Source organism: Rhinoraja longicauda, chromosome 1, assembly GCF_053455715.1.
Source record: "Rhinoraja longicauda isolate Sanriku21f chromosome 1, sRhiLon1.1, whole genome shotgun sequence".
Lineage (NCBI taxonomy): Eukaryota > Metazoa > Chordata > Chondrichthyes > Rajiformes > Arhynchobatidae > Rhinoraja > Rhinoraja longicauda.
This window is the reverse complement of record NC_135953.1, coordinates 56,678,114-56,704,838: the sequence shown is the minus strand read 5'-3', so window position 1 is coordinate 56,704,838 and position 26,725 is coordinate 56,678,114. Positions and strand designations below refer to the sequence as shown.

The 26,725-nt window shown below is 41.6% G+C and overlaps 1 protein-coding gene across 4 annotated transcripts in view; it reads right to left on the bottom strand.

Annotated features, from left to right (window-relative positions):
• mtus1b (microtubule associated tumor suppressor 1b) overlaps positions 1-26,725 on the bottom strand; it is a 139,061-nt gene that overhangs the window by 84,878 nt on the left and 27,458 nt on the right. For all 4 annotated transcript variants that reach the window (XM_078397785.1, XM_078397765.1, XM_078397794.1 and 1 more), the window contains exons 2-3: positions 14,513-16,830; positions 9,391-9,592 (exon numbers count right to left, since the gene is read on the bottom strand). In XM_078397785.1, coding sequence (XP_078253911.1) covers positions 9,391-9,592; positions 14,513-16,669 — 2,359 coding nt within the window. In that variant the 5' untranslated portion in view covers positions 16,670-16,830. The remainder of the gene's footprint in view (positions 1-9,390; positions 9,593-14,512; positions 16,831-26,725) is intronic.

Here is a 26,725-nt window from a genome sequence, read left to right as displayed (position 1 = left end):
CTATATGTAGATTGAAGTCACCCATTATAACTGTTTTACCTTTTGTTGCACGCATTTCTAATTTCCTGTTTGATGCCATCCCCAACTCTACTACTACTGTTAGGTGGCCTGTACACAACTCCCACTAGCGTTTTCTGCCCCTTAGTGTTTCGCAGCTCTACCCATATCGATTCAACATCCTCCAAGCTAATGTCCTTCCTTTCTATTGCGTTAATCTCCTCTCTAACGAGCAACGCTACCCCACCTCCTTTTCCTTTCTGTCTATCCCTCCTGAATATTGAATATCCCTGGATGTTCAGCTCCCAGCCTTGGTCACCCTGGAGCCATGTCTCCGTAATCCCAACTATATCATATTCATTAATAACTATCTGCACATTCAACTCATCCACCTTATTACAAATGCTCCTTGCTATCTCTCCTTGGATCCCATGCAATCTAACCTTAGAGCAGCCTACATGCGGAACCTTGTCGACTGCCTTACTGAAGTCCATGTACACAACATCTACAGCTCTGCACACAGACCTTTTTCGTCACGTCTTCAAAAAAATCAGATTTGTGAGACACGACCTCCCACGTAGAAAACCATGCTGACTATCCCTAATCAGTCCTTGCCCATCCAAATGCCTGTATATCCTATCCCTCACAATACTCTAGTAACTTTCCAACTACAGATGTTAAGCTCACCGGCCTAGTTCCCAACATTTTCCCTGCAGCCCTTCTTGAAAAGAGGCACAACATTTGCCACCCTCCAGTCTTCCTGTAATTAAGGACAACTAGTAAATTTCAACCAGGGCTCCCGCAATTTCCTCTCTCGTTTCCCGCAATGTCTTCAGATATATCCAATCAGGCCCTGGAGATTTGTCTACTTTCAAACACGACAGAACCTTCAGTGCTTCTTCGACAGTTACACTGAATGCTCTCAAGATACTTCCAGTGACTGCTCTAATTTCCTCCATCCTACTGTCTTTCTCCTCAGTAAATATAGAGGAGAAATATTCATTGAGGACCTTGCCCATCTCCTGTGGCTCCACACAGAGGTGACCACTATGATTCCTGAGAAGTCCCATTCTCTCTCCTTACCCTTTACCCCCTTATTTATAACATCGTTTGTGATTGTCCTTAATGCTACTCGTCAGAGCTATCTCCTAGCTCCTTGTTGCCCTTCTAATCTCCATTTTCAGTTTACTCTTTAGCTCCCGAAACTCCTCCAGGGATGCACTTGATCCCAGCTGCCAATACCTATCCCATGCATCCTTGTTTTTGACCAACACCTCAATTTCCCTCGTCAGCCAAGCTTCCTTACGTTTGTCTGCATTGCCCTTCATATCCTGAGCTTATGTCAGCACTTTTAAAAACATCCCACTTGGCCGATGTTCCTTTCCCCTCAAATAACCTGCTCCAGTCAACTTGAGCGAGACCTTCTCTCACACCCTCAAAGTTGGCCTTACCCCAGTTGAGCATTTTAACACATGGCCCCTCTCCGTCCCTATCCATAACTATCTTAAACCTAATCGAACTGTGGTCACTTGTCCCAAAAGGCTCCTCCACAAACACTTCATTAACTTGTCCTTCCCAATACTAGATCCAGCATTGTCCTCTCACATGCTCTCTCACATGGCTTCGACATGCTGCTTAAGAAAACTCTCCTGAACACTTGAGGAATTCCACCCCATTTAAACTTTCACACTATGATTTTCCCAGTCTATATTGGGAAAGTTAAAATCCCCTACTACAAGCTTATTTGAACTGCAGCTGTCTGCAATCTCTTGGCACATTTGTTCTTCTAATTCCTGTTGACTGACTAGTACACCCCCAACAAGGTGATCACCCTTCTTTGTTCCTCAGCTGCACGCATCTAGCTTCACTAGACGAACCGTTGGTAATGTCACCTCTGAACACAGACGTGACATCCTCATTAACCAACATTGCAACCCCCCCTCCATTTTTTGCCTCACGCCCGTATCACCGGGAGCTCCTGTGTCACAGAACCCTGAGCTGCCAGTCCCTGCCACTCCCTTAATCAGGTTTCATTCATGGCTACAACGTCCCAGTTGCTCGTACCTACCCATGCCCTAAGCACATCTGCCTTACCCGTCAAGTCCCTTGCATTAAAATACGTGCAGTTTAAACCAACCCTCCTTCCTCGCTCTCCACTTTCACCTGCCTATTCTGTTCACTAACCTTTCCTACACCACCCTCCATACCCACCAGTCTCTCATGTGCCTCTGTCCTGTACGAGATCCCACCCCCCTGCCAATCTAGTTTAAACCATCCCGTGTAGCATTAGCAAACCTGCCCGCTAGGATGTTGGTTTCCCTCCAGTTAAGGTGCAACCCGTCCCATTTATACAGGTCACCCCTGCCCCAGAAGAGATCCCAATGATCCAGAAAACAAGGAAATGGCAGACGAGTTGAACTGGTACTTTGGTTCTGTCTTCACTAAGGAAGATGCAAGCAATCTCACAGATGTTCTATAAGAAGATAACTGCAGATGCTGGTACAAATCGAAGGTATTTATATCACAAAATGCTGGAGTAACTCAGCAGGTCAGGCAGCATCTCGGGAGAGAAGGAATGGGTGACGTTTCGGGTCGAGACCCTTCTTCAGACCTCCCAGATGTTTTAGTGGCCAGAGATCCTAGGGTGACGGAGGAACTGAAGGAAATCCACATTAGGGTTAGGACTGAAGGCTGATAAATCCCCAGGGCCTGATGGTCTGCATCCCAGAGTACTTAAGGAGGTGGCGCTAGAAATTGTGGACGCATTGGTGATCATTTTCCAATGTTCTATAGATTCAGGATCAGTTCCTGTGGATTGGATGGTAGCTAATGTTGTCCCACTTTTTAAGAAAGGAGGGAGAGAGAAAACGGGAAATTATAGACCAGTTAGTCTGACATCAGTGGTGGGGAAGATGCTGGAGTCAATTATAAAAGACGAAATTGCGGAGCATTTGGATAGTAGTAACAGGATTGTTCCGAGTCAGCATGGATTTACGAAGGGGTAATCATGCTTGACTAATCTTCTGGAATTCTTTGAGGATGTAACCAGGAAAATTGACAGGGCAGAGCCGGTGGATGTGGTGTACCTTGACTTTCAGAAAGCCTTTGACAAGGTTCCACATAGGAGATTAGTGGGCAAAATGAGAGCACATGGTATTGGAGGTAGGGTACTGACATGGATAGAAAATTGGTTGACAGACAGAAAGCAAAGAGTGGGGATAAATGGGTCCCTTTCAGAATGGCAGGCAGTAACTAGTGGGGTACCGCAAGGCTCGGTGCTGGGACCGCAGCTATTTACAATATACATTAAAGACTTGGATGAAGGGATTAAAAGTACGATTAGCAAATTTGCAGATGATACAAAGCTGGGTGGTAGTGTGAACTGTGAGGAAGATGCTATGAGGTTGCAGGATGACTTGGACAGGTTGTGTGAGTGGGCGGATGCATGGCAGATGCAGTTTAATGTGGATAAGTGTGAGATTATCCACTTTGGTGGTAAGAATAGGAAGGCAGAGTATTATCTGAATGGTGTCAAGTTAGGAACAGGGGACGTACAACGGAATCACAAACCTGTACTTGCAGATCTGCTCTGCGACACTCTACAAGGCTCTACCATTTACTGTGCAAGCCCTGCCCTAATTTGACATTCTAAAGTGCAACGCCCCACACTTCATAACCAAATTTAGAGCCTAGATCATAAGTGATAATAGCAGAATTAGGCCATTTGACCCATCAAGTCAACTCTGCCATTTAATCATGGCTGATCCATTTCTCCTAACCCCATTCTCCTGCCCTCTCCCCATAACCTCTGACACCTGTACTAATCAAGAATCTATCTCCGCCTTAAATATATCCACTGGCGGCCTCCACAGCCTGTGGCAAAGAATTCCACAGATTCACCACCCTCTGACTAAAGAAGTTCCTCCTCATCTTCCTAAATGAATGTCCTGTAATTCTGAGGCTGACTTCTAGTCCTAGTTCCTCCCACGTGGAAACATCCTCTCCACACCCACTCTATCCAAGCCTTTCACTATTCTGTACATTTCTGAGGTCCCCCTCATTGTTCGAAACTCCATCGAGTACAGGCCTAGTGCTGTCAAACGGTTCATCATATGTTAACCTACTTTGATTAGTTTAAGTCTAGATTAGTTTAGTTTTAAAGTTTAATTTAGTTTAACTAAACTAAAGGTGTGCAGAGGTACAGCTAAGTGCTTTGTTGCGTGCTATCCAGACAGCGAAAAGACTATCATTACAATCAGGCTGTTCAGTGTACAATACAGAATAAAGGGAATAATATTTAGTGCAAGATAAAGTCCAATAAAATCAGATTAAAGATAGTCCGAGGGCCTCCAATGAAGTCGATGGTAGGTCAGAACCATTCTCTAGTTGATGGGATAGTTCAGTTGCCTGATTACAGCAGGGACTAAACTGTCCCTGAATCTGGAGGCACGCGTTTTCACTGCTGTACCTCTTCGACAAATTCCATTTGCTATTCCTTAACTTACCTTCTCAATGGATCCAAATCGTGTTGTTACTTGGATATCCTTCCTTACCATCTACAGTACCACCAATTTTGGCATCACGTACACATTTACTGACAATGTTAAATGTTTTATTAACAATTCAGTTGACAAACTGTGGGCCCAGCAAAGGCAAAAGCCAGCGCCTTCTAATTCCCAAACTCTACTTAGAAAACCTCACCGGAAAGTGAGCAACCCAAGAAAGTCCACTCTTAGCATTGGAGTTATGTCTTCCCTAAAAAGGCAACCCCCTCCCTCTCTCTTACCTGCATATTTATCACATCTGCCGCAACTGTACCCTGGAACATTGAACTGCCATCCCTGCCCTTCTCTCAGCCATATTTCTGTTACGATTACAATCAGTCCCCAGAGTCAATCCACACCCCAAAATCATTCACTTTTCCCATTAAGCCTCAACCAAAATAAAAAGCAATTTAAACTTTTTTTGCCCATCTCGTTTGCAAATATTGCTTTTTGACTGTAATTACTTCTAACTTCTCATCTGCCTTGTTCCTGCTCTGGGACCCTCCCCCCCTTCCTCTCCAATCAAATTTAAATCCTCCCAAGCAGCTCCAGCAAATCTTTCCCTCTCCATTTCAAGTGCTACCTGTCCCTTTTGTGTACTGCAAGCCCTAAATGCAGGGCTTTTGACACAGCTTAGGTTTTTGAGACTTCAGCTGTCTTTCTGTATATAACAAAGCCGAACAGTTAGTACATATCACTAGTTAAATTAACTGCTTTTTACTCCTAAAAACCCACACAATTACATTATTAACTCATGACAACTGGATAATTAACAATAAACTATTTTTGGCTAAACGTTTTCAAAAGTGAAAATCTCATTGACATTCTCAAATCCCAGAGAAAGGGGCAAATGTTATTAATGACCCACTTGGCAGATTGCTCTGACCTGGACTTCTGAGTATCAAGTAGGCAAGCATTTCCACCCACACAAGGCAAGTCTTGACTAGCCCATTGTCATTTGACCTATGAGTGGCAGTGGAGCTACAAAAAGCAATCCCAAAACAACAAAAAAACATTTTGCCCTGCTGGTGCTGTAATTATTCTGAGAAGTGTCCATTCATTTCAAACTTCCAGTTAAGTGTGTTAGCAAATTGAAAGTTACAAAGTTTAAAACCTATTTCCAGTTCCCATTACATCCAAGTAGTAAATATAGTAGTAACAATTATACATTAATGACTTGGATGAAGGGATTAAAGGTACCATTAGCAAATTTGCAGATGATACAAAGCTGGGTGGTAGTGTGAGCTGTGAGGAAGATGCTATGAGATTGCAGGGTGACTTGGACAGGTTGTGTGAATGGGCGGATGCATGGCAGATGCAGCTTAATGTGGATAAGTGTGAGGTTATCCACTTTGGTGGTAAGAATAAGAAGACAGATTATCTGAATGGTGTCAAGTTAGGAAAAGGGGACGTACAACGAGATCTGGGTGTCCGAGTGCATCAGTCACTGAAAGGAAGCATGCAGGTACAGCAGGCAGTGAAGAAAGCCAATGGAATGTCGGCCTTCATAACAAGAGGAGTTGAGTAAAGGAGCAAAGAGGTCCTTCTGCAGTTGTATAGGGCCCTAGTGAGACTGCACCTGGAGTACTGTGTGCAGTTTTGGTCTCCAAATTTGAGGAAGGATATTCTTGCTATTGAGGGCGTGCAGCGTAGGTTTACTAGGTTGATTCACGGAATGGCGGGACTGTCATATGTTGAAAGACTGGAGCGGCTAGGGTTGTACACACTGGAATTTAGAAGGATGAGAGGGGATCTTATCGAAACATACAAGATTAAGGGGTTGGACACGTTAGAGGCAGGAAACATGTTCCCAATGTTGGGGGAGTCCAGAACCAGGGGCCATAGTTTAAGAATGAGGGATAGGCCATTTACTACGGAGATGAGGAAAACTTTTTCAGTTAGAAAGTTGTAAATCTGTGGAATTCACTGCCTCAGAAGGCAGTGGAGGCCAATTCTCTGAATGCATTCAAGAGAGAGCTAGATAGAGCTCTTAAGGATAGCGGAGTCAGGGGGTATGGGGAGAAGGCAGGAATGGGGTACTGATTGAGAATGATCAGCCATGATTGCATTGAATGGTGGTGCTGGCTTGAAGGGCCAAATGGCCTACTCCTGCACCTATTGTCTATTGTCTAAACTTCAGTCACACTGTATTTTGAGTTTGTCTGCTATCCTATACCATTTGTACAACATTTTAAAACACTTTCCTTAGCAAGCACTTGAAACGCAATCAATTCCCCAACACATGATTGCAAATTTATCTTATGCAAAGCTAAGCAAATAAAGGTTGCAGAAATATCTTCAAACTAAACCCAAAAACAAGCAATTGTCCAACATTCTGCAAAACTACATGTTTAAGTTACAGACTGAGTGACACTACACAAGTCATTAAAATTAAACTACAATCCAAGTGCACTTGCCTTATAATTTAACCTCAACCCAGGCTGTTTGACTCAGTAGCCTCAACAAGGAATTTACATTTGGTTTCAATTACTTAGTTGACAAGAACTTATTTGTTCAACAATTTAACTCAAACCAAAAATATTCAGAATCACTATTGTATTTCAAAAGCAGACATTTGCAAACTAAATCTCGTTACAAGAGCGAGAAAACGTCCATTGCCGACTTGGCAGATTTAGTCACTGCAGCCTCCTCTGCATTATAATTAGATATTGATAATTATTTGGCTTTGAGTGTCAAAGTTGAAAAAACTCATTAGAAGAAAAGCAACTTACTAATGGAGCAATGCAAAGGGGGCAGGGCATAATTAAACCAAAACACATTTAAAGTGCCTTCACAACTCAGCTGATTGAATCAAAAACAGAAAATACTCAAAATATTGGACCAGCCCAGCCACCATCTGTGGAAGGAACAAGAGGCAACATTCCAGAAATGCTCCACATGCTGCTCAATGTTTCCAATGTTTTCTGATTTTAGCAACGGCAAAGCATTGGCAAGCTGCCGTGGCTGAAACATCTAAAAACATTGTTAAACGGCAATGTTTATATTGAAAGTATGGCAAGGGTTGCACAATACATTGTTCAAAGTTGAAGTCTCACCCAGATTTCAACTGCAAGTCAGTGATCCACACTCTTCAAAGACATGTGTTTTACTCATCCACCCCCCCCCCCCCCCCCTCCCCACGCAAAAGACCAGGATTTGAAAAGGCGTAATTTTCTTCCAACCTTTCAAATTCAAACTTGAAGAATATTTCACAGTAAACTAAATATCTTTGGCACCTTTAGCTGCATTGACTCTTATATACAGTAAATTAACTAATTCTTTCCACGTTCAGTCTTGATCAATATTTGCCAACCTCAAGAATTCTTATGGTCAAATCAAACAGCTTTATTTTCCACATCACTGCTGATTGCAAGGTAGGAATCTCAAACTACTGTCTTGGCTGATTACAACATTTAACCCTTATTTACCAGTTGGTGCATGGAAAAATAATTGAAAACTTTGAGGTTTCTTTTCCCCAAAGCTCTGTAGGATGTAATTATATTGATGAAGACTATTCAATACACCAGCAAGTAGAGACTGCTCAAGGCACATGTACCAAGGTACAATAAAACAAAATACAAGGCACAAAATTGTTTTGCATGCTATCCAATCACATAAAACTGTACATAAATACAATCAAGTACAATAGGGGAAACAAAGGGGAAAATAGAATGAAAAATATACACCGATGAGCCAAAACATGTGACAGGTAAAGTGAATAACATTATCTTGTTACAATGGCACCTGTCAAGGCGTGGGATATATTTGGCAGCAAGTGAACAGTCGGTTCTTGAAGTGGATGTGTTGGGCAGGAGTAAAAACCTGAGCGACTTAGACAAGAGCCAAATTGTAATGGCCAGACAACTGGGTCAGAGTAGCTCTGAAACGGCCAGGCCTGTGGGGTGCTCCTGGTCAGCAGCGGTGAGTACCTACCGACAGTGGTCCTTGGAGGGACAAACCACAAACCAGCGACAGGGTATTGGGCGCCCAAGGCTCATCGATGGGCGAGGGCAACGAAGGCTATCCTGCCTGGTCCGAACCGACAGAAGGTCTACTGTGGCACAAGTCACAGAAAAGTTTAATGGTGGTCACGGGAGGAATGTGTTACATCGCACCCTACTGCGTAGGGGGCTGCGTAGCCGCAGAATGGTCAGAGTGCCCATGATGGTCGTAATGTTTTGGCTCATCAGTGTAGTTCTCAACATTATAGCACAAAGGACTCCCCCTACAGATTATCCAAAGTCATTTTTTATTTTCCATCAAAATAATCCTGGAAAGCAGCATTAATTATTCAGCAAGCGCTTTACAAAATAAAAATGGGAGTTTGAGATGTGGCCCAGTCCATCACACAGAGCAGTTTCCCCACCATCAACATTTCATGCTGCGTCAGAAAAGGAACCAAAGACTTTTCCCATGCCAGTCATTCCCCCTTCTTACTCCTGCCAACAAGGTATATAAACTTGAAAGTGTGCACCTCCAAATTCAGGGGCAGCTTCTTCCCCTCTTATCATGCTTCTTAATGCTCCTTCCATAAACTAGGGTACTACCCAATTCACCTCTACCCCATTGCAGACATTGGGCTTTGCCAATGGAACAGATGTGCTAAAATGCTGAGAACTATTTTTCATTCTATCTTCCCCTTTGCTTCACCTATTGTACTTGATTGTATTTATGTTTAGTATTATTTGATTGGATAGCATGCAAAACAAAGTTCTATTGTACCTTAGTGCATGTGACAATAATATACCCAAACCTAAATAATCAATCACAAAAACATTTTACAATTCTATCTAAACTAGTGGCTTAAGCAATTATACATTAAGTTCAAGCAATTTTGTGTTTAGCTTACCAGATTCCATCAGCTGGTTATTTATTGGACACTGCACACCACCCAAGTGGTTGTGGTTCTTCATACTTCCCAGAGGCAATTTGGACTCAGAAGATGGAACTCTTAATTTTGCAGACTGAGACGGCATAGGCAGGCTCCTCTTATTGCTGAGAGATGGTTTTCGTCCAACTTGATCACTGGGTGCTGATTTAGTTAAAATAACCTGACCAAAAAATGTTATGTGGGAAAATAAATTGAAAAAGGGTCTTGTACAAATCACTTAAAATTTAATCAACTGACCAAAATCAGGCTTACAAGTAGTTAGCGACATCTAATTCTGTCTCACGTGTAAACACTCATTGAATAAGGATTGTTTTGCATGAGCCACCACTAGTCTTCCAAGCACATTCAGTATTCTGCTACACAATCATGCATAACTGTCATAAAGCATACACTGAAGAGCAATGCACTATTACTTACATGGTAAGTAGTTTCACTTTTAAAATTATGTTCAAATGAGAAATAGAAGCTTTTCATGCAAAGCACTCAAATGTTGATGGCTCAATGTTAAAATGGAAAAAACCTGCAACTGTTAAGTCACTCAGTGTGCCTTTGATCGCTAACTTGCATTGTTGGCCAATTTCCACAATTATTGCACAACAATCTCGAATACATGAACAGGGAACGCATCAAAAGAACACTGTCTCAGCCAACTCAGCATTGTTTGAGCACCGACAATGGGAAAGAGGGAAGGACAAAAATATATTTTATCCTCTTTACAAAGCGCTGCATCATTTGAGTGCTAACATTGTTTGTGTTCTCTATGGAGCATTCACATAGAATTTACAAGATGCAAAACTGGAAATTCTGATCAATTAAATTTAAAGTTGCACTAAATACAATTCAGAACTTCATTTAGAAAGTTTAAAACCATTTCAAATACTAAAGTAGACTTTTGACACAAGGATGCCAGTTGCCCAAAAGACATTTAAATCCAACAGATACTTAATATACCAAAAGTAATTAATAAATGCTGGTTTGTCTTGTCACAATTAAACATCTCCTCGAAATAAAGGGATAAAGATTAGGAAATACCAGTTTAATTTAGAGATACAGCGCAGAAACAGGCCCTTCGGTCCACCGAGTCCGGGCCAACCAGCGATCCTCACAGATTAACACTATCCTACACACACTAGGGACAATTTCACACATACACCAAGCCAATTAACATATCTATACATCTTTGAAGTGTGGGAGAAAACAGATCTCGGAGAAAACCCACGCGGTCATGGGGAGAACGTACAAACTCCATATAGGCAGCACACGAGGTCAGGATTGAACCCGGGTATCCAGCACAACAAGTGCCTTAAGGCAGCAACTCTTCCGCTGCACCACCATACCCTAAACACAAAAAGCCTTACCCAATGACAAGATCGAACTTCAAAAACAGAGGGACTGTCAGGAAGGAATGCCGTATACCAAGATTACAACTATCCTCGAATCAAGCAACCTTGACTTCACCCATTTGTTATAGTTCCCTTGTCTGATACTTGAAAAGGTCAAACACTAACCAATGAAGAACAAGGACCAGATAGTTTTGCCACTTTAGTTTTAAAACTTAGCAATAAAAACTGAGTCACAAATCCACAGGGAATATCTGAGCAGAGTACAAGCCTCAGATGATGTAAACACAAGAAACTGACAATAATGAGGGGAACACCCTGCTATTTGCCAAAGGGAAAAAATAATTGACAGAATCCGCCTCTTAATGGCAGATAAACTGCTCCCCAAAACGTTGTAAAGAATGAAAGGACAATACCTAATAAATGCAGGAAGCAATAACAACCATTGCCGGTAAAATGCCAATAATCTGCAGTCCAACTCTTCAGAAAGTAAGCATGCAGGTACAGCAGGCAGTGAAGAAAGCTAATGGCATGTTGGCCTTCATAACGAGTGGATGAGTTTAGGAGCAAAGAGATCCTTCTACAGTTGTCCAGGGCCCTGGTGAGACCACACCTGGAGTATTGTGCAGTTTTGGCCTCCTAATTTGAGGAAAGACATTCTTGCTATTGAGGGAGTACAGTGTAGGTTCACGAGGTTAATTCTCGGGATGGCGGGACTGTCATATGATGAATGAATGGAACGATTGGGCTTGTATTCACTGGAATTTAGAAGGATGAGACGGGATCTTATAGAACCAAATAAAATTAAGGGATTGGACAAGCTAAACATGTTCCCGATGATGGGGGAGTCCAGAACCAGGGGCCACAGTTTAAGAATAAAGGGAAGGCCAATTAAAGGTTTCAAAGGTCTTTTATTGTCACATGTACCACTTTAAGGTATATGCGAATTACCATATGGGAAAAAAAGCAACCAAGAGCGAAACTACATAAAGGTTAATATAAACATCCACCACAGCGGATTCCCCACATTTCTCAAGTGATGGAAGCCAAAAAAGTCTAATCAAACGTCGGGGCGGTCGAAGCCCCCGCGTCGGGGGGGTCAAAGCCCTCGCAGCTTAAGAGTTCCCGACGTCGGTCTCTGATCAGAGACCACGAGCTCCGTGATGTGAAAGTCTGCAAGCACCCACGGTTGGAGCTCCGAGGTCGATCCCTGGCAAAGGGATCGTGGGCTCCATGTTAAAGTCCCGCAGGCCCACCGCAGTGGAGCTCTCAAAAGTCGGTCTCCAGCAAAGGCTGCCAACTTCACGATGTTAGGCCGTAGTGCAGACGGAGATAAGATACGGAAAAAAGTCATCTCCGTCGAGGCAAGAGATTAGAGAAAGTTTCCCCAACCCCTCCCACCCCCCCAGATAAAACAAGCTAAAGAACACAAAAAAGATACAATTAACACAAACTAATGAAACACAAAGAGACAGACAGACTGTTGGCGAGGCAGCCATTGCTGGCGCCACCCGGTGGAGAACGAGATGAGGAAAAACTTTTTCACAGTTGTGAATTTGTGGAATTCTCGACCTCTGAAGGCAGTGGAGGTTCACTGGATGCATTCAAAAGAGAGTTCACTGGATGCATTCAAAAGAGCGCTCCTAGGACTAGTGGAATCAAGGGATATGGGGAAAAGGCAGGAACGGGGTACTGATTGCAGATAATCAGCCATGATCACATTGAATGGCCATGCTGGCTCGAAGGGCCAAATGGCCTACTCCTGCGCCTATTTTCTGTTTCTAAATCCTAACAATTCAGCATCTGGTTCACCAGATGACATCCCTTGTACTCCATGGAAACACGTTTCCTTTAAAATTACTGGGTTCCCTGAAAACCTGAAACAAAATCCAATTGTCAGGGTATTAATATGAATAATATTCAATAGTTGGAAATTCCAACAGTCTTGCATCAAAATGCTAAGCATATCAATTGATGTTATAGCACAGAAACAAAGAACTTCACATGCTGGTTTATATTAAAGATAGACACCAAATGCTGGAGTAACTCAGCAGCACAGGCAGCATCTCTGGGGGAAAAGGAGGGGTGACATTTTGGGTCTGGATCCTTCTTCAGACTGAAAGTAGGGGTGGTGTAGGGGGTGTTGGTGAAGAGCTGGAGGCAAGTAAAGACCAGGAACAATCAGGGCCAGCCACAAATGACCTCTGGCAGGACGCCCTGATCTTTTCTTAACTCCGTGTCATCCTTTTTCTCCAGAGATGCTGTCTGACCCACTGTTACTCCAACACTTTGATTATCCTTAGAGTTGTAGCTTTGAGCTTGCCAGAACCTCATCACCACCTGAGAAACTGCAATATCCCTAGGCTGTTCAGCGAGTTATCTGCATCTCATTTGATTGATGATGGAAAGCTTACCACGATTTAAGCTACCGGAGTTTAACATCTGTAAATATTTTCACTGCTTTGCTACACTTTATTTCCAATAAACTTTCTGTACAGCTCACCCACAGTACTAATAGGAAGCTATTCAACCTACAACAGCTACACTTCCAAAGTAGCTCTGCTGTTTATTTTTCTGCAGACCCTTCCTAAATCTCAAATCAGGCAATTCCACTTTACATTAGACAAAAAATGGATCATGAAGGTAATCCTTGATATTTTGAAAAACCTTTACAATTAAGCTGTACTACAAGTAGCAGCTTTCAATCTTCCCAAATATACAATATTCCCATGTTTTCCACTTTGCAGCTGCATACTTCAATTCTCCCCCACTGGCTAACACCACTTTCCTCTAACTTGAATTCTATTTTGATATGGTCTCAACAACTCATTAAATTCAAGGACGGATAAGAATCAGCCTTGCTGCTGTGGATTTCAAGCCACATTGGGCAGGAGTAGATCAGCTTAAACCCAAGCCAATAAACGATCGATGGTATAAAATTTAATGCCACATTTGTCAATAAGGGCATTTCACCTACTATTTAATTCAATTTCATTTTGTCAGCAGTCATGAAGGAATTAAAGCAGAGGTCATTGGCTCAGACAATAGATTATGAATCCAGAACTCAGGAATGCCATATCTGTTAGTGATAATAATCATTACACAAGATAGAAATTCAGTTGCACCTGGGTTAAATTACTTGGCTAAGATCTAGTAGCCCAAACTAATGATAAACAAACACTAGGCTGATTGCTACTCCATCAATTAAAAAATGTATTTGGTAATAGTGCTTGGAATTTCAGATTTATATTCATCTCTATTTTGCTCAACTGTTATGGAAGGAATTTTGTCGTCTGTTCTCCAACCATTAATTCCTAACTGCCAAACATCACTGAAATCTACAAAATAATTTGTGATTTTCATTCATGCCCAAAATGAATTTCCCTCCGCACAACTAACTTCCAAGCCTTCAGTATTTTCAGCAACTGCCTGCAATGTCATTGCTTAATTAGTACTTTCATATTATAGCCACTATAATGTATTGCTTTATTTCTTCCCCTCCCACTTGCAGCACATTGGACCAATAATAGTAGCAGTGAGAAAAATTGGAGAGCTTTGAGTTGATCTTCAATTAACCCAAATTAATGCACACTTGAATTTTAATCCAAACATCTAGTAATAAAACTTTTCAAATGATGCCACCTGCAGCTGTGATTGCTCATAACAGAAAATTAACAATGTGGCTCTAACCATTAACAAAAAAGCTTGCATTTCAAAACGTAATAACAGTCAACACTTACTTCTGTGTTGGGAGCCTTCTCCACTATTGGCACAGAAGCTGGAACATTTAAACCAACTCGGTGATCAATTGCCAGACTCGAACATCTGGCTCTTGGTTTTTCAATAATAAGAACACGTTGCTTTGAGAGATTTGTTCTCCCACTTCCATTATAGTGAAAAGTTTTATTAAGTTGAGTTGTGCTTAGAGAGTACTGCAATGAGTTGTGTACTTGACTTGAGGGTCCATCAATTAAAGCTAATTTTGAAGGTGTTGGGGCTAGAGCATTCTTACAATTGGTCTTTGAGATCTTCTCTGCAATCGAAACGTGCTGCTTGTTTGTAGGGAGCACTTTCTCATAAACATTCTGCAATTTCAAAACTGCCGACTTTACTTTTGGTGCAGATTTGGAAAGCCGATCCTCAGTTAAGGCTTTAGGAAAAGAGAGAGAACATGGAGATGGAATGGAACTGACAGATGAACGTGGTGATGGAATGGAACTGACAGATCTTGGAACGTTTTTTGATGAACTTTCAGATGAAGGGGAGACATTTTTTTGTGGCGAATTTGTCTGAACTCTAGATACAACTTTAGGCTTGACATTGTTAAAGTTAGGCTTGGGGTAACATTTTATCTCCACTTTTGCTTTCATAATTGCATTATGTTTTATCTTGTAACATTGCTTCTGTACTGGGTCTCTGGTATTTGGTTGCAGCTGCAAGTTAATTGGAGATTCTCCTACAGGTGTGGTACAGTTCCCATCCATTCTGCCAGTTGGATTCATGTTAAGAGTGCTGAAGAATATCATTCCTGTGGACTCTGGCAATGGGGTTGATGTTTGAGAGTACGTATTTCCATCCTCACGAATTATTGAATTAGAAATTAGAAATGTTTCCTCATTTTTATCCCTTGCTTGAGGTACAGGTTCCTCTGCATCACCATTCCAATTAACGATTTCAGATGTGGAATTTGAATTATTTGCTTCCTGCAAGACTATAAAAGTGGCATTCATTGCTGAGTTAAATGGCTTTCTGAAAGCTTCAGCTTCATCCCTTTGCAGAGTAGTCACTTTGGTGGTTTGTTCATTTGTAGCTACTAACTGTACATGCACCATTTCCTTTGGTTGATATGTCACACAGCGGTCATCAGTGGAACTGAATTTCCCACGATCAGTGTTCTCCTTAACGTTCCAATTAGGATTTTGGGAGGGGCCGATAGAAAATCTAGCTCTCTGACCCAATTCTACTTGGCAAAGTACTTGGTCCTTTTCATCGACGACTGGCTGCTGATTTGATAGCCCTTCAAGAGGGTCCTTGGAATCAAAGACAACTTCCATTGGCAGTTGATATGTAGTCAGCAGGTCATCTGTCAGCTCACAGTCACCTACAGATTCAAAAACATCCAGTGACTGATCTGACACGACAATTGGATCATATGAACTATTGGAAAATACTGACAATTCAGGGAGAGACACAGTAGATTCATATTCTGTGCTGCCAAGACAAACACCTTTCATTTCCAACTGTGATTCACAAGGCAATATTGGATATTCTGAACTTTCTATACGTGTTTTAATTCCTATGCTTGTATTATTGGTATTGCAAATTTTATCAAAGTTCAAGCTGTTACCCAAAACGTGATGCACCGTCTTCTGAAGATACACTTCATTTGAAACGTTAGAGTTTAACTTGTGTACAAAATCTGTGGCATGGCTGGCACCAAGGGGCTCAATGCAAGGCAGCTTACTTTTGAGGGAGTTTGACAATTTACGTGTTTGGACACACCAGCCAGGATCTGTTATTGTAGCAGAACTCTCGGAGTTGCAACTCAAATTTGCAGTAATGTACTTATCTGAAGAGCTAGTTTGAGAATTAGTAACTTCATCACAGAGATGGTCATCAGCCACTTCTGATTCCGGTCTGGCTACATCTGGGAGCCCACAGACTTCTTGGTCAGATAAGATTGCCCTGGCATTATTATTACATGGAAACATTCGCTTATCTGGGATCATACACTTCTCAATAGTCAATTGAGTTACCACATGGACTGTTTTACGAGACGTTCGTGCACAGGAATGTTTGTCATTCGTGTCATTGATCAGATTAGGCTGATGTGCACTATTTACTGGACCATGGGAAGAATCATCCATTCCATTGCAGTTATTAGCTTGCAAGCTCATTTCAAATATATCCAATTATATAGAGCTGTCCGGAATATTAATCTGGCATTAGCAGCAGTGCACTCAACACTCAAGAGGCAAACTGGAAAGAATAAATTGTTCCAAAATAGCAAAGGCTATTGTAGCGACGAATGATGATTGTTCAAGCAAATGAAGTTTATCTGGAAGTGAACAGAGAACAAATGTTAGATTTGCTACATATCCAATAGATAGTCTCACTTGATTTTGTAATTTTAGAGGGTTATATCTGATAATTCCAAATCATAATGCAATGCTGGCAGTGCAACTGGACCAAAATTTGTATCAACCTTACAGTAATTCAAAAATGTACAAGTTCAGAATTTTGCCAGAAAATAAAATTACAGGTTAAAACAGACGAATCCCAGAACGAAGCTCAGATTTCTCTGTGCAAAGTTTAAAGTCAGTTTTAAAACATCATTAAAATAGACCCTTCCGTCCATCACCTTCATGCCAGACATGTACCAAGAACCCTATGTTCCAGCAATCAGACCACATCTATACAGAGCAAGAGTGTACTCCCAAACTTCCAACCTACCTCAGTGAACACTGGACTTGTTTTCTGCAACGGTAATGCTACAATGGTAACAACTATATCCTGCACTCTGGTAATTTTCTCTTAACTAACCTTAACTATCCATTTTTCTCCAAACACTATCCAACTTGTTGAGTCCCTCCAGTAGCTCTCCTGATTAAGTGTTTAACTGTCCGAACCTCCAATCCACACCTTCCACCTTCCACCTTCCCCAGCTGGCTCTAGATACCAGTCATTCTTTACCTCTCCTGGTCTGCCAATGACCCCTCACTTCTGCCTCAGCACTCCCCCTCTTTACATCTCTATCTTTATAAGCAAAATTATCTTTTCTATCTCCCCTCTTCACTCCAAGCCCTGATGCAGGGTTTTGATCCAATAAATGTTTTTCATCCATACATGCTACTTGACCCACCAAGTTCCTCCAACTGATTATTCCTCAATATCACTTAATATAATATTGAATCCTCCAATTCATCAGATAAATATGGTCACCTTTTCAACAATCATGATGCAGGGTTTTGATCCAATAAATGTTTTTCATCCATACATGCTACTTGACCCACCAAGTTCCTCCAACTGATTGTTCCTCAATATCACTTAATATAATATTTAATCCTCCAATTCATCAGATAAATATGGTCACCTTTTCAACAATCACAGCCCTTTCAATAACTAATGTAACTTGATAGAAACAGGCTCAACCACTGAAAGCACATTGAGCCACCCCTGTTGTTTAATTGGAATGGACAGCATGTACAAGGGCTCCCCAGTTAAGAGTGACAAAATTTACAAAAATCCCTTTTATGTAGATTTTACCATGCTTTTCAAGCATTTTCAGTTCAGTTTAGTTTATTGTCATGTGTACCGAGGTAGTGAAAATCTTTCGTTGCGTGCTTACAAGCTAGTAAAAAAATATTTCATGGCATTCATTAATGACTGGATATTGCACATCTTTCTTTAGTTGAATTATGGGTAGTGTTGGAGTAATTATTCAATTAAATAAAAGAATTACTGCAAGCGCATCCAGCACAATTTACTTTTGAAGACAGACTTTTTGACCTGCGGCAAAGTCCGCTCACTGACAGTTCTCAGGAACCAAATCCTTGCATAACCTGGGGACAGGGTGTGCAGATGTTTATTGCCAGCAAAGTCAAATTTTGTTGATTTTATTTTCATGTTTTTTTTCATTCTTAATCAAAAAATTACTGCACAATGTAATGATGCTTACCCCAGGATTCTGCAAAATAAGTAACTCCAAATGTTTCTATTAGTTGGGTGCATTCCAAAATGCTGGAGTAACTCAGCGGGTCAGGCAGCATCTCAGGAGAGAATGGGTGATGTTTTGCGCCAAGACCCTTCTTCAGACCTGAAACGTTACCCATTCCTTCTCTCCTGAGATGCTGCCTGACCCGCTGAGTTACTCCAGCATTTTGTGATACCTTCGATTTGTACCAGCATCTGCAGTCATTTTCTTATCCTATTAATTGGGAATACACAGTTCAATTGAGCCAGAGTGATTTGTGCCTAGAAACCCTAATTTGATGTTTCATTGGTTAACAGCAAATTACTTCTAAAGTATTGATTGGTGGATAATTCCATTGACAAATGTTTTGCTGAAACAAAAACCATGTCCAAAACTATCAAAAGGTTCATCAGGTTCCCAGGTGCATTCTTCTGTGCTGGCACACCTTTTTTGAGACTGATCCAGTTAAATATTAACTGAAGTTATTCATGTGCACAATGCTTCTGATTTTATTGACGAAGGCAATGAATTTGCAAAAGTTGATTTGGTATTTGATTAAAATTAAGATGTATCCAATAGCCCCAAATGAAAGATTTATCCAAGCTCAAGGCACTAAATGCCATGTTACATGCTTAAGTTCTAAAATCTAAAGAATTATGCTTTGTTACTTAAAATACAAAACTGAGTTCTACTGATAGATTAAATTTAAACTCCAAGTATGCACATCAGCCATCCATTGTTGCACATCATATGCCTTCAATTTTTCTCAAAAGGGAAAGTGAAATATGGGAACAGAAAAAAATAACCTCACTCTTAGCGTCATTCTTTACTGCAAGACAGAGGCAGCCCTAACATTAATAATAATAATATATTCCTTTATTCGTCCCACACCAGGGAAATTTACTGTGTTATAGCAGCAAAGTGGATAGCAAGAGATCATTCATTCTAAATAAAAGATACATAAATTGTCATCAGTTTCCGTGTGTTCTTAGCTGTTATTGTTGACTCATCTGCTGGGAGCAGTGCTGGTTGTGCAGTCTCACAGCAGCGGGAAAGAAGGACCTCCTATATCTCCCCTTCACGCACTTGGGGTGAAGGAGTCTGTCACTGAAGGTCCTGGAATCTGCAGGGAGGTTTCAACCATTTATTTCCCCACATTCTAAATCTTCACAATTGTAATGATCCAGGATACCGGTTTCTCTTAGGTTAATGTTTGAACAAGACTTGAGATGCTTCCTACCCTATCTCCAGATAATCTTTAATGAGTAAAGTAATCAGGATCGTCATGTTCTATTCACACAAAAACATCATTCTAGTAGCTGAACATTCACAGACCCATAGACAAGCACATACTAGAGCTATTTTCCTGGATTAACTATAATCCAGCATAATTTTATGCCAATGTTACACAGAAACGTAGAAAATAGGTGCAGGAGGAGGCCATTTGGCCCAGCGAGCCAGCACCTCCATTCATTGTGATCATGGCTGATCATCCACAATCAGTAGCCTGTGCCTGCCTTTCCCCCCATTTCCCTCGATTTCACAAGCCCCCAGAGCTCTATCTAACTCTCTTAAATTCATCTAGTGAATTGGCCTCCACTGCCTTCCGTGGCAGAGAATTCCACAAATTCAACTCCGAGTGAAAAAGTTTCTTCTCACCTCAGTTTTTAAATGTCCTCCCCTTTATTCTTGGACTGTGGCCCCTGGTTCTGGGAACATTTTTCCTGCATCTTGCTTGTCCAGTCCTTTTATAATTTTATAAGTCTATAAGATCCCCTCTCATCCTTCTAAACTCCAGTCAATACAACCCCAGTCTTTCCAATCCTCATGACTAGAGCCAGGATTTTGCCATAAATGCCATGTGCCTTTTCATACCTTTTTTGATGATTTCAGCAAGATAATGCCCTTTTCACGAACAAGAGCCTAAATGCCTTTTTTTTCCATGTTAACGTAACTTACAAGAAGATTTACACCACCGGGGCTTAACCGGGAGCACACCATCAGTCGTTCATTCGTGGGTAGTGGACGAGGCCCCAGTCTTTTGCAGTCAGGCTGTAAGTGGGTGTTAAGTGGCGAGGGGTGGGTGCGGAAGGGTCCAGTCTTTTCAAACTGAAGTCAGGCTGTGAGTAGGTGTGAAGTGTTGGTTGGGGAGGGGGGAGGGGCTACCAGGGTTAAGTTTCTGTTTCTCGAACCTGCAGTAGAACTCGTTCAGGTCGTTGGACAGCTGACGATTGTCCAAGGAGCGGGGGGGGGTTTCCTCTTGTAGCTTGTAATTTCTTGCAAGCCCTTCCAAACTGAAGAGTCATTAGCTGAGAACTTGCTCCTCAACTTCTCAGAGTATCTTTCCTTGCCAGCTCTGATTCCCCTTCTCAGCTTGTACTTGGCCTGCCCATAGAGATCTGTATCCCCGCTCCTGTAGGATCTACCCCTGCAAGCGTCAAAATGCATAAAGTCAAGTCAATGCCATGTAAAAAACTGAACGATTTGGTGAGGGTTTACTGGAGGGTTTACTGGAGCGATTGGGCTTGTATACACTGGAATTTAGAAGGATGAGGGGGGATCTTATTGAAACATATAAGATAATTAGGGGATTGGACACATTAGAGGCAGGAAACATGTTCCCAATGTTGGGGGAGTCCAGAACAAGGGGCCACAGTTTAAGAATAAGGGGTAGGCCATTTAGAACGGAGATGAGGAAGAACTTTTTCAGTCAGAGAGTGGTGAAGGTGTGGAATTCTCTGCCTCAGAAGGCAGTGGAGGCCAGTTCGTTGGATGCTTTCAAGAGAGAGCTGGATAGAGCTTTTAAGGAGAGCGGAGTGAGGGGGTATGGGGAGAAGGCAGGAACGGGGTACTGATTGAGAGTGATCAGCCATCAGCTGGCTCGAAGGGCTGAATGGCCTACTCCTGCACCTATTGTCTATTGTCTATTGTCTATTGACAACTGTGTGCTGTTTTGCAAAGCATGTGCGAAAGTACTGAATCATGAGAAGAAATATTTCATCTCCCAGCATGTACAGACAGCTAAACACATTTTTAACCATATTTTGGTGGTGGAAATACATGCCTTTAAGACTTTTTTGGCAATAAATGCCTTTTTGGTAATTTTATTATGCCTATTTGCCTGCCTATTTCAGAGAATTTTAGCGCCTAAACATCCTGGCTCTACTCATGACAGTCCCTCCATCCCAGGGATTAAACTCGTGAATTTACGCTGCACTGGCTCAATAGCAAGGATGTCCTTCCTCAAATTAGGAGACAAACTGCACGCAATACTCCAGATGTGGTCTCACCAGGGCCCTGTACAACTGCAGAAGGACCTCTTTGCTCCTCTACTCAAATCCTCTCGTTATGAAAGCCAACATGCCATTAGCTTTCTTCACTGCCTGCTGTACCTGCACATTTACTTTCAGTGACTGGTGCAAGGACACCAAGGTCTCATTGCATTTTACCCAAGGTGACACCATGGAGATAATAATCTGCCTCGTTGCTTTTGCCGCCAAATTGGATAACCCCACATTGATCTAAATTATACTGCATCTGCCCACTCACTCAACCTGTCCAAGTCACCCTGCAACCTCCCAACATCTTCGCAGTTCACACTGCCACCCAGCTTTGTGTCATCTGCAAACTTGCTAGTGTTACTTCTAATTCCATCATCCAAATCATTAAAATATATTGTAAATCGTTGAAGCACCAGCACCGAGCCTGGCAGCACTCCACTCGCCACTGCCTGCCATTCTGAAAAGGACCCGTTTACTCCTACTCTTTGCTTCCTGTCTTCCTTCATGAACTTTCCGTCCCATTAATTCTGGGGTCTTAACTTTTCCTATACTCGTTCCCTTTAACTCCATCCTTGTCTAACCCATATAAACCCCCAGTCAAGGGGGTATGAGTGGGGGAAGAAAGGCCAAGAGATAACAAAGTATGATCAAGAAAGTAAATTGAAAATGTTCATTATTTTTAATTCTGAGGATTAACCAGATTAATCTATAGTAGATGACATAAAGAAACCATGGAGTAGCCCCAGGAAACATTAAGTCCCTTGACAGATATTGGAATCATGCAAGGCTTAGATCAGTCAACATACAAGTCAAGTCAAGTTTATTTGTCACATACACGATGTGCAGTGAAATGAAAGTGGCAATGCCTGCGGATTGTGCAAAAAAAGAATTACAGTTACAGCATATAAATTAAAGTTAATACAGAGAAGACAAAATTTAGTCCCTGGAGTTATAATAGTTAACAGTCCTGATGGACTGCGGGAAGAAACTCCGTCTCATCCTCTCCGTTTTCACAGCGTGACAGCGGAGGCGCTTGCCTGACCGTAGCAGCTGGAACAGTCCGTTGTTGAGGTGGCAGGGGTCCCTCATAATCTTGCTTGCTCTCGATCTACACCTCCTGATGTATAGGTCCTGCAGGGGGGCGAGTGTACTTCCCATGGTGCGTTCTGCTGAACGCACTACTCTCGGCAGGGCCTTCCTGTCCTGGGCAGAGCTGTTCCCAAACCAGACTGTGATGTTGCCGGACAGGATACTCTCTACAGCCCCAGAGTAGAAGCATTGAAGGATCCTCAGAGACACTCTGAATTTCCTCAGCTGTCTAAGGTGGTAAAGGCACTGCTTTGCCTTACCCACCAGTGCGGCAATGTGTGTTGTCCATATCATATCCTCTTTGATGTGGACTCCCAGGTATTTTAAACTGCTCACCCTATCCACAGTAGACCCATTTATTTCCAGTGGCGTGTACGTCCTTGGATGTTGAGCCCTTCTAAAGTCCACAATCAGCTCCTTAGTTTTTTTGACATTCAAGAGGAGGCTATTGTCCTGACACCAGTGCCAGATCCTGCCAAGGAGAAAAATGTCTTGCAATCAAAACTTTTTACTGTTTCTCCAAAAGTTGGAATTAAGCATCTTGCACCCAAATAATGGTAGATGGAAAAACATTCAAACTATTACATTATTCATTTCATTAGCTTTATTTGACAAATTTTCATGCTTCACTCACCAATTATTGGCTTGCTTGAACCATCCGACAATTTTTCGGAGGTGACTTTTTCATCTATCCCCCCATAAAGTTCCAAAATAGTACAACACGCAAACTTCTCAGATTCTGACAAGTAACAAGAAACCTGCGTGTGCAATTGGAGCTAAGTGCCATATTCAAAATTCAATCATTTTGCTTTGTTCAAAAGTGATCCATTGATACATACATCTGATGATATCCTTTTACTTCATACTTGTAGAGCATAATAGGACAGGACAATGTACAACATAATATTGGCCCATTCTCTGCATATCCATGTACCTATCTTAAAGTTTATTCAATGCTGCCATCATATCTGCCTCCACCACTACCCCCTGCAGAATGTTCCTAACACCCATCATTCTAAATAAACATGCACTATACATCTCAAACCTTCCCACTCTGATCTCAAAGCCATGCTATCTGGTCTCTAAAATTTCTAATCTGGGAGAAAGCTTCTAACCGCCCACAAAGACTCAATATTCCAGACATTTCAGGTCTCCCCTCAACATCAGACACCCCAGAGAAAAAAAATCCAAGTTTGTCCAACCTCTCCTTATAGATATCTAATCTAGGAAACATTCTGCTAAACCTCTACTGCACCCTCCCCAAAGCCTCCATATCGTTCCTGTTATGGCATGACCAGAACTGCACACAATTCCCCAAATGTGGCTGAAAGTGTTTAGGCTTGGACTCCAGAGGATTCACTGAAGAGGCTAAATCAGTGATAAGGTGTTTTGTTTCTAATATTCTTCTTTAATCACATTCGAGTGGGTAGTTAAAGCACTGGTATGCCCTTTCTGCAGGATGCGGGATGTCTGGGAGAAGACTACACCAGTGGGAAGTGCATCCAGCTGCAACTCCTGACTGACAGTGTGGAGAGAATAGAGTTGTGATTGGACAAGCTCAGGATCATCAATGAGTGAGAGCATCATGGATAAGAGTTATAATGATGTGGTCACACCCAAGATGCAGGCAGAATCATGTAACCTGTACTTCCACCAATTTCTCCATGCTGATTCTCAGCTAATTGTTTTTGCTTTTCAATTAAGGTTACTAGTCTCTTAATCTCAGAACCGACTCATTCTCATTTATCTTAGTTTGATTACTGCCTCCAAATAGCATATTTCAAAGTCTTCGCTACAAATACCAGCACAAACTTTCCTACCTGTTCAAACACTAACCAAATATTCTCAAACCTTTGGCATTCCTAATCTTTTCCTCCTTTACCTGCAGTATTAGAGCCTTTAACCCCTCCTCAGTCATTCCTTTGCCACCACTTGTGAATCTTAAAATATTCTCCCATACATTCCAACAAATCCAGAAAGTTACCATTCCAGGAGCATTTTCACCACCAACTACAGTATAAAAATCCGAGGACCAAATTGGATTAGAATACCAGGCAAAAATATTATTTTTTCAATATAATGGGGTAGCTTGGAATAAATTGTTGAACACTTCATAAGCAATATTAACAAAGCACAAACATCCAGTGTTTCAAAAGGGTGATTGGTACAATCGTTCACTGTTTATTAACCTGTTGTTAATAATTTAGTCATAAAGTCCCAGCTCCAGTCCAACAACATTTTTGTTTACTTTTCACGACCAGAGCAAGATAACTGGCTCTAAAATAATTTTTCTCTAATCTCTACCTCCTGGTCGCACAAATTTGAGGTTCCTCTTTCTCGCCAAGGGGACCGATAACTTTGAAAACGACAAACCTATATCCTCATACCACACGTATTTGGGAATAAAAACTAGACCACTGAAGTTCAGACTGGTATGCATGACACCTCTTACTGCTTGTGAACAGGGCTTTTAGAATGCTGCTCAGAATGGCAAATCCACACACGGAACCCAAGATACAGATTTTGCACTTCTGCAATGCAATTTAATTGATTTTATTGGAGTCACATTTCAGCTCCTCTTGCTGAACATGACCTTGTTCGGTTTGCTTTTCTCACATTAAAATCACAAAGTATTATTGATGCACCATAACAATGAGCATGCAAGACTAACAGGCTCCCATTTCTCTCTGGAGGTCATGTACTAAATCACCGAAGAGGAAGGACGTGAGCCAATTACCCAGCTTTATCTATTGAAGGCATCAAATTGGAATACTGTCAAATACTTGGTTCTCGGCCAACTTTTTCAAACAAGCTTACCGATTTCACAATCTGGCCATTATCATCTCAACATTTCTGTGAACCTTGCACCTTTGGATTCTCTGTCCCCAGATTAAGAGGATAACTAAATCATGATAATTTAATTTGGATACGTGACTGCATCCATTCACACTAAGCCAATTACCTTTAATATAAAAACTGCAGCCTTGAGCTCAGCTGTAATTCATTAACACAAAATTCATATGCAGAGTGCACACTATACTCATTCTAAGGGCACATAGACAACTGCATTCAAAACAAAAAAGTTTTTTTCATCTTCAGTAATCAGAGCCCAATTATTTGCAGCAAGGAGGCATGTCAAGAGCCAGCGGTGAAATATCCAGGCCAAAGTTAAAAGGCTTCAGATTACACAGCTTGGTTGACCTGGCCTTGTTCTAATTTGACTCTTTTTTTTTTTTAAAGCAGAAAGCTGTAGAAACAAAATGAGGAATAATAGGAAGAGATAGAAAATAAGACAAGTCAGACGCCTGCAGGAAAATAATGCATGCGATATCTTAGTCCGAAGGGAAAGGGATCATGTTAGGGGCCAAAGTATCATAAGTTGGCAAAAAGGAGACACAGCAGCAGAGTTTCACCTTCCTGGAATTTCATACCAAATGTCGCCTGAGGCTAGACAAATGCAAATATATTCGAGTGGCAGTGTTCCCTAACTTACACTAAGTTATGGTGCAAAACGACCTAATGAAATCTTAAACACCCTTCAATTTTCTACGCAGCAGATCGGGAACCAAGTAATATGAAACAATCAAATCCATTGCAATTTGATGTCGATTTCAAATACTTAACCGTTTGGGATTTTCTTTCCCCTGTAGCCTCCAATCTTTCAGGTTGAAAATTCTCGAGGCCAACCACATTCTTATACCTTACTATTACTTCTGAATAAATATACCTTCTTTCAAATGGTCCTCTTAAATGCAAGTATTATTCGTAAAAGCATCCTTTCTGGTCTATTTACTTTCAGCCTCCTGCATTGTCACCTCAAAGAGGTCTTTAAGCTTTTTTTTCCTATTCTATTTCCATCTAATAGCCATGGCAGAGCTTACTTTTCCTTT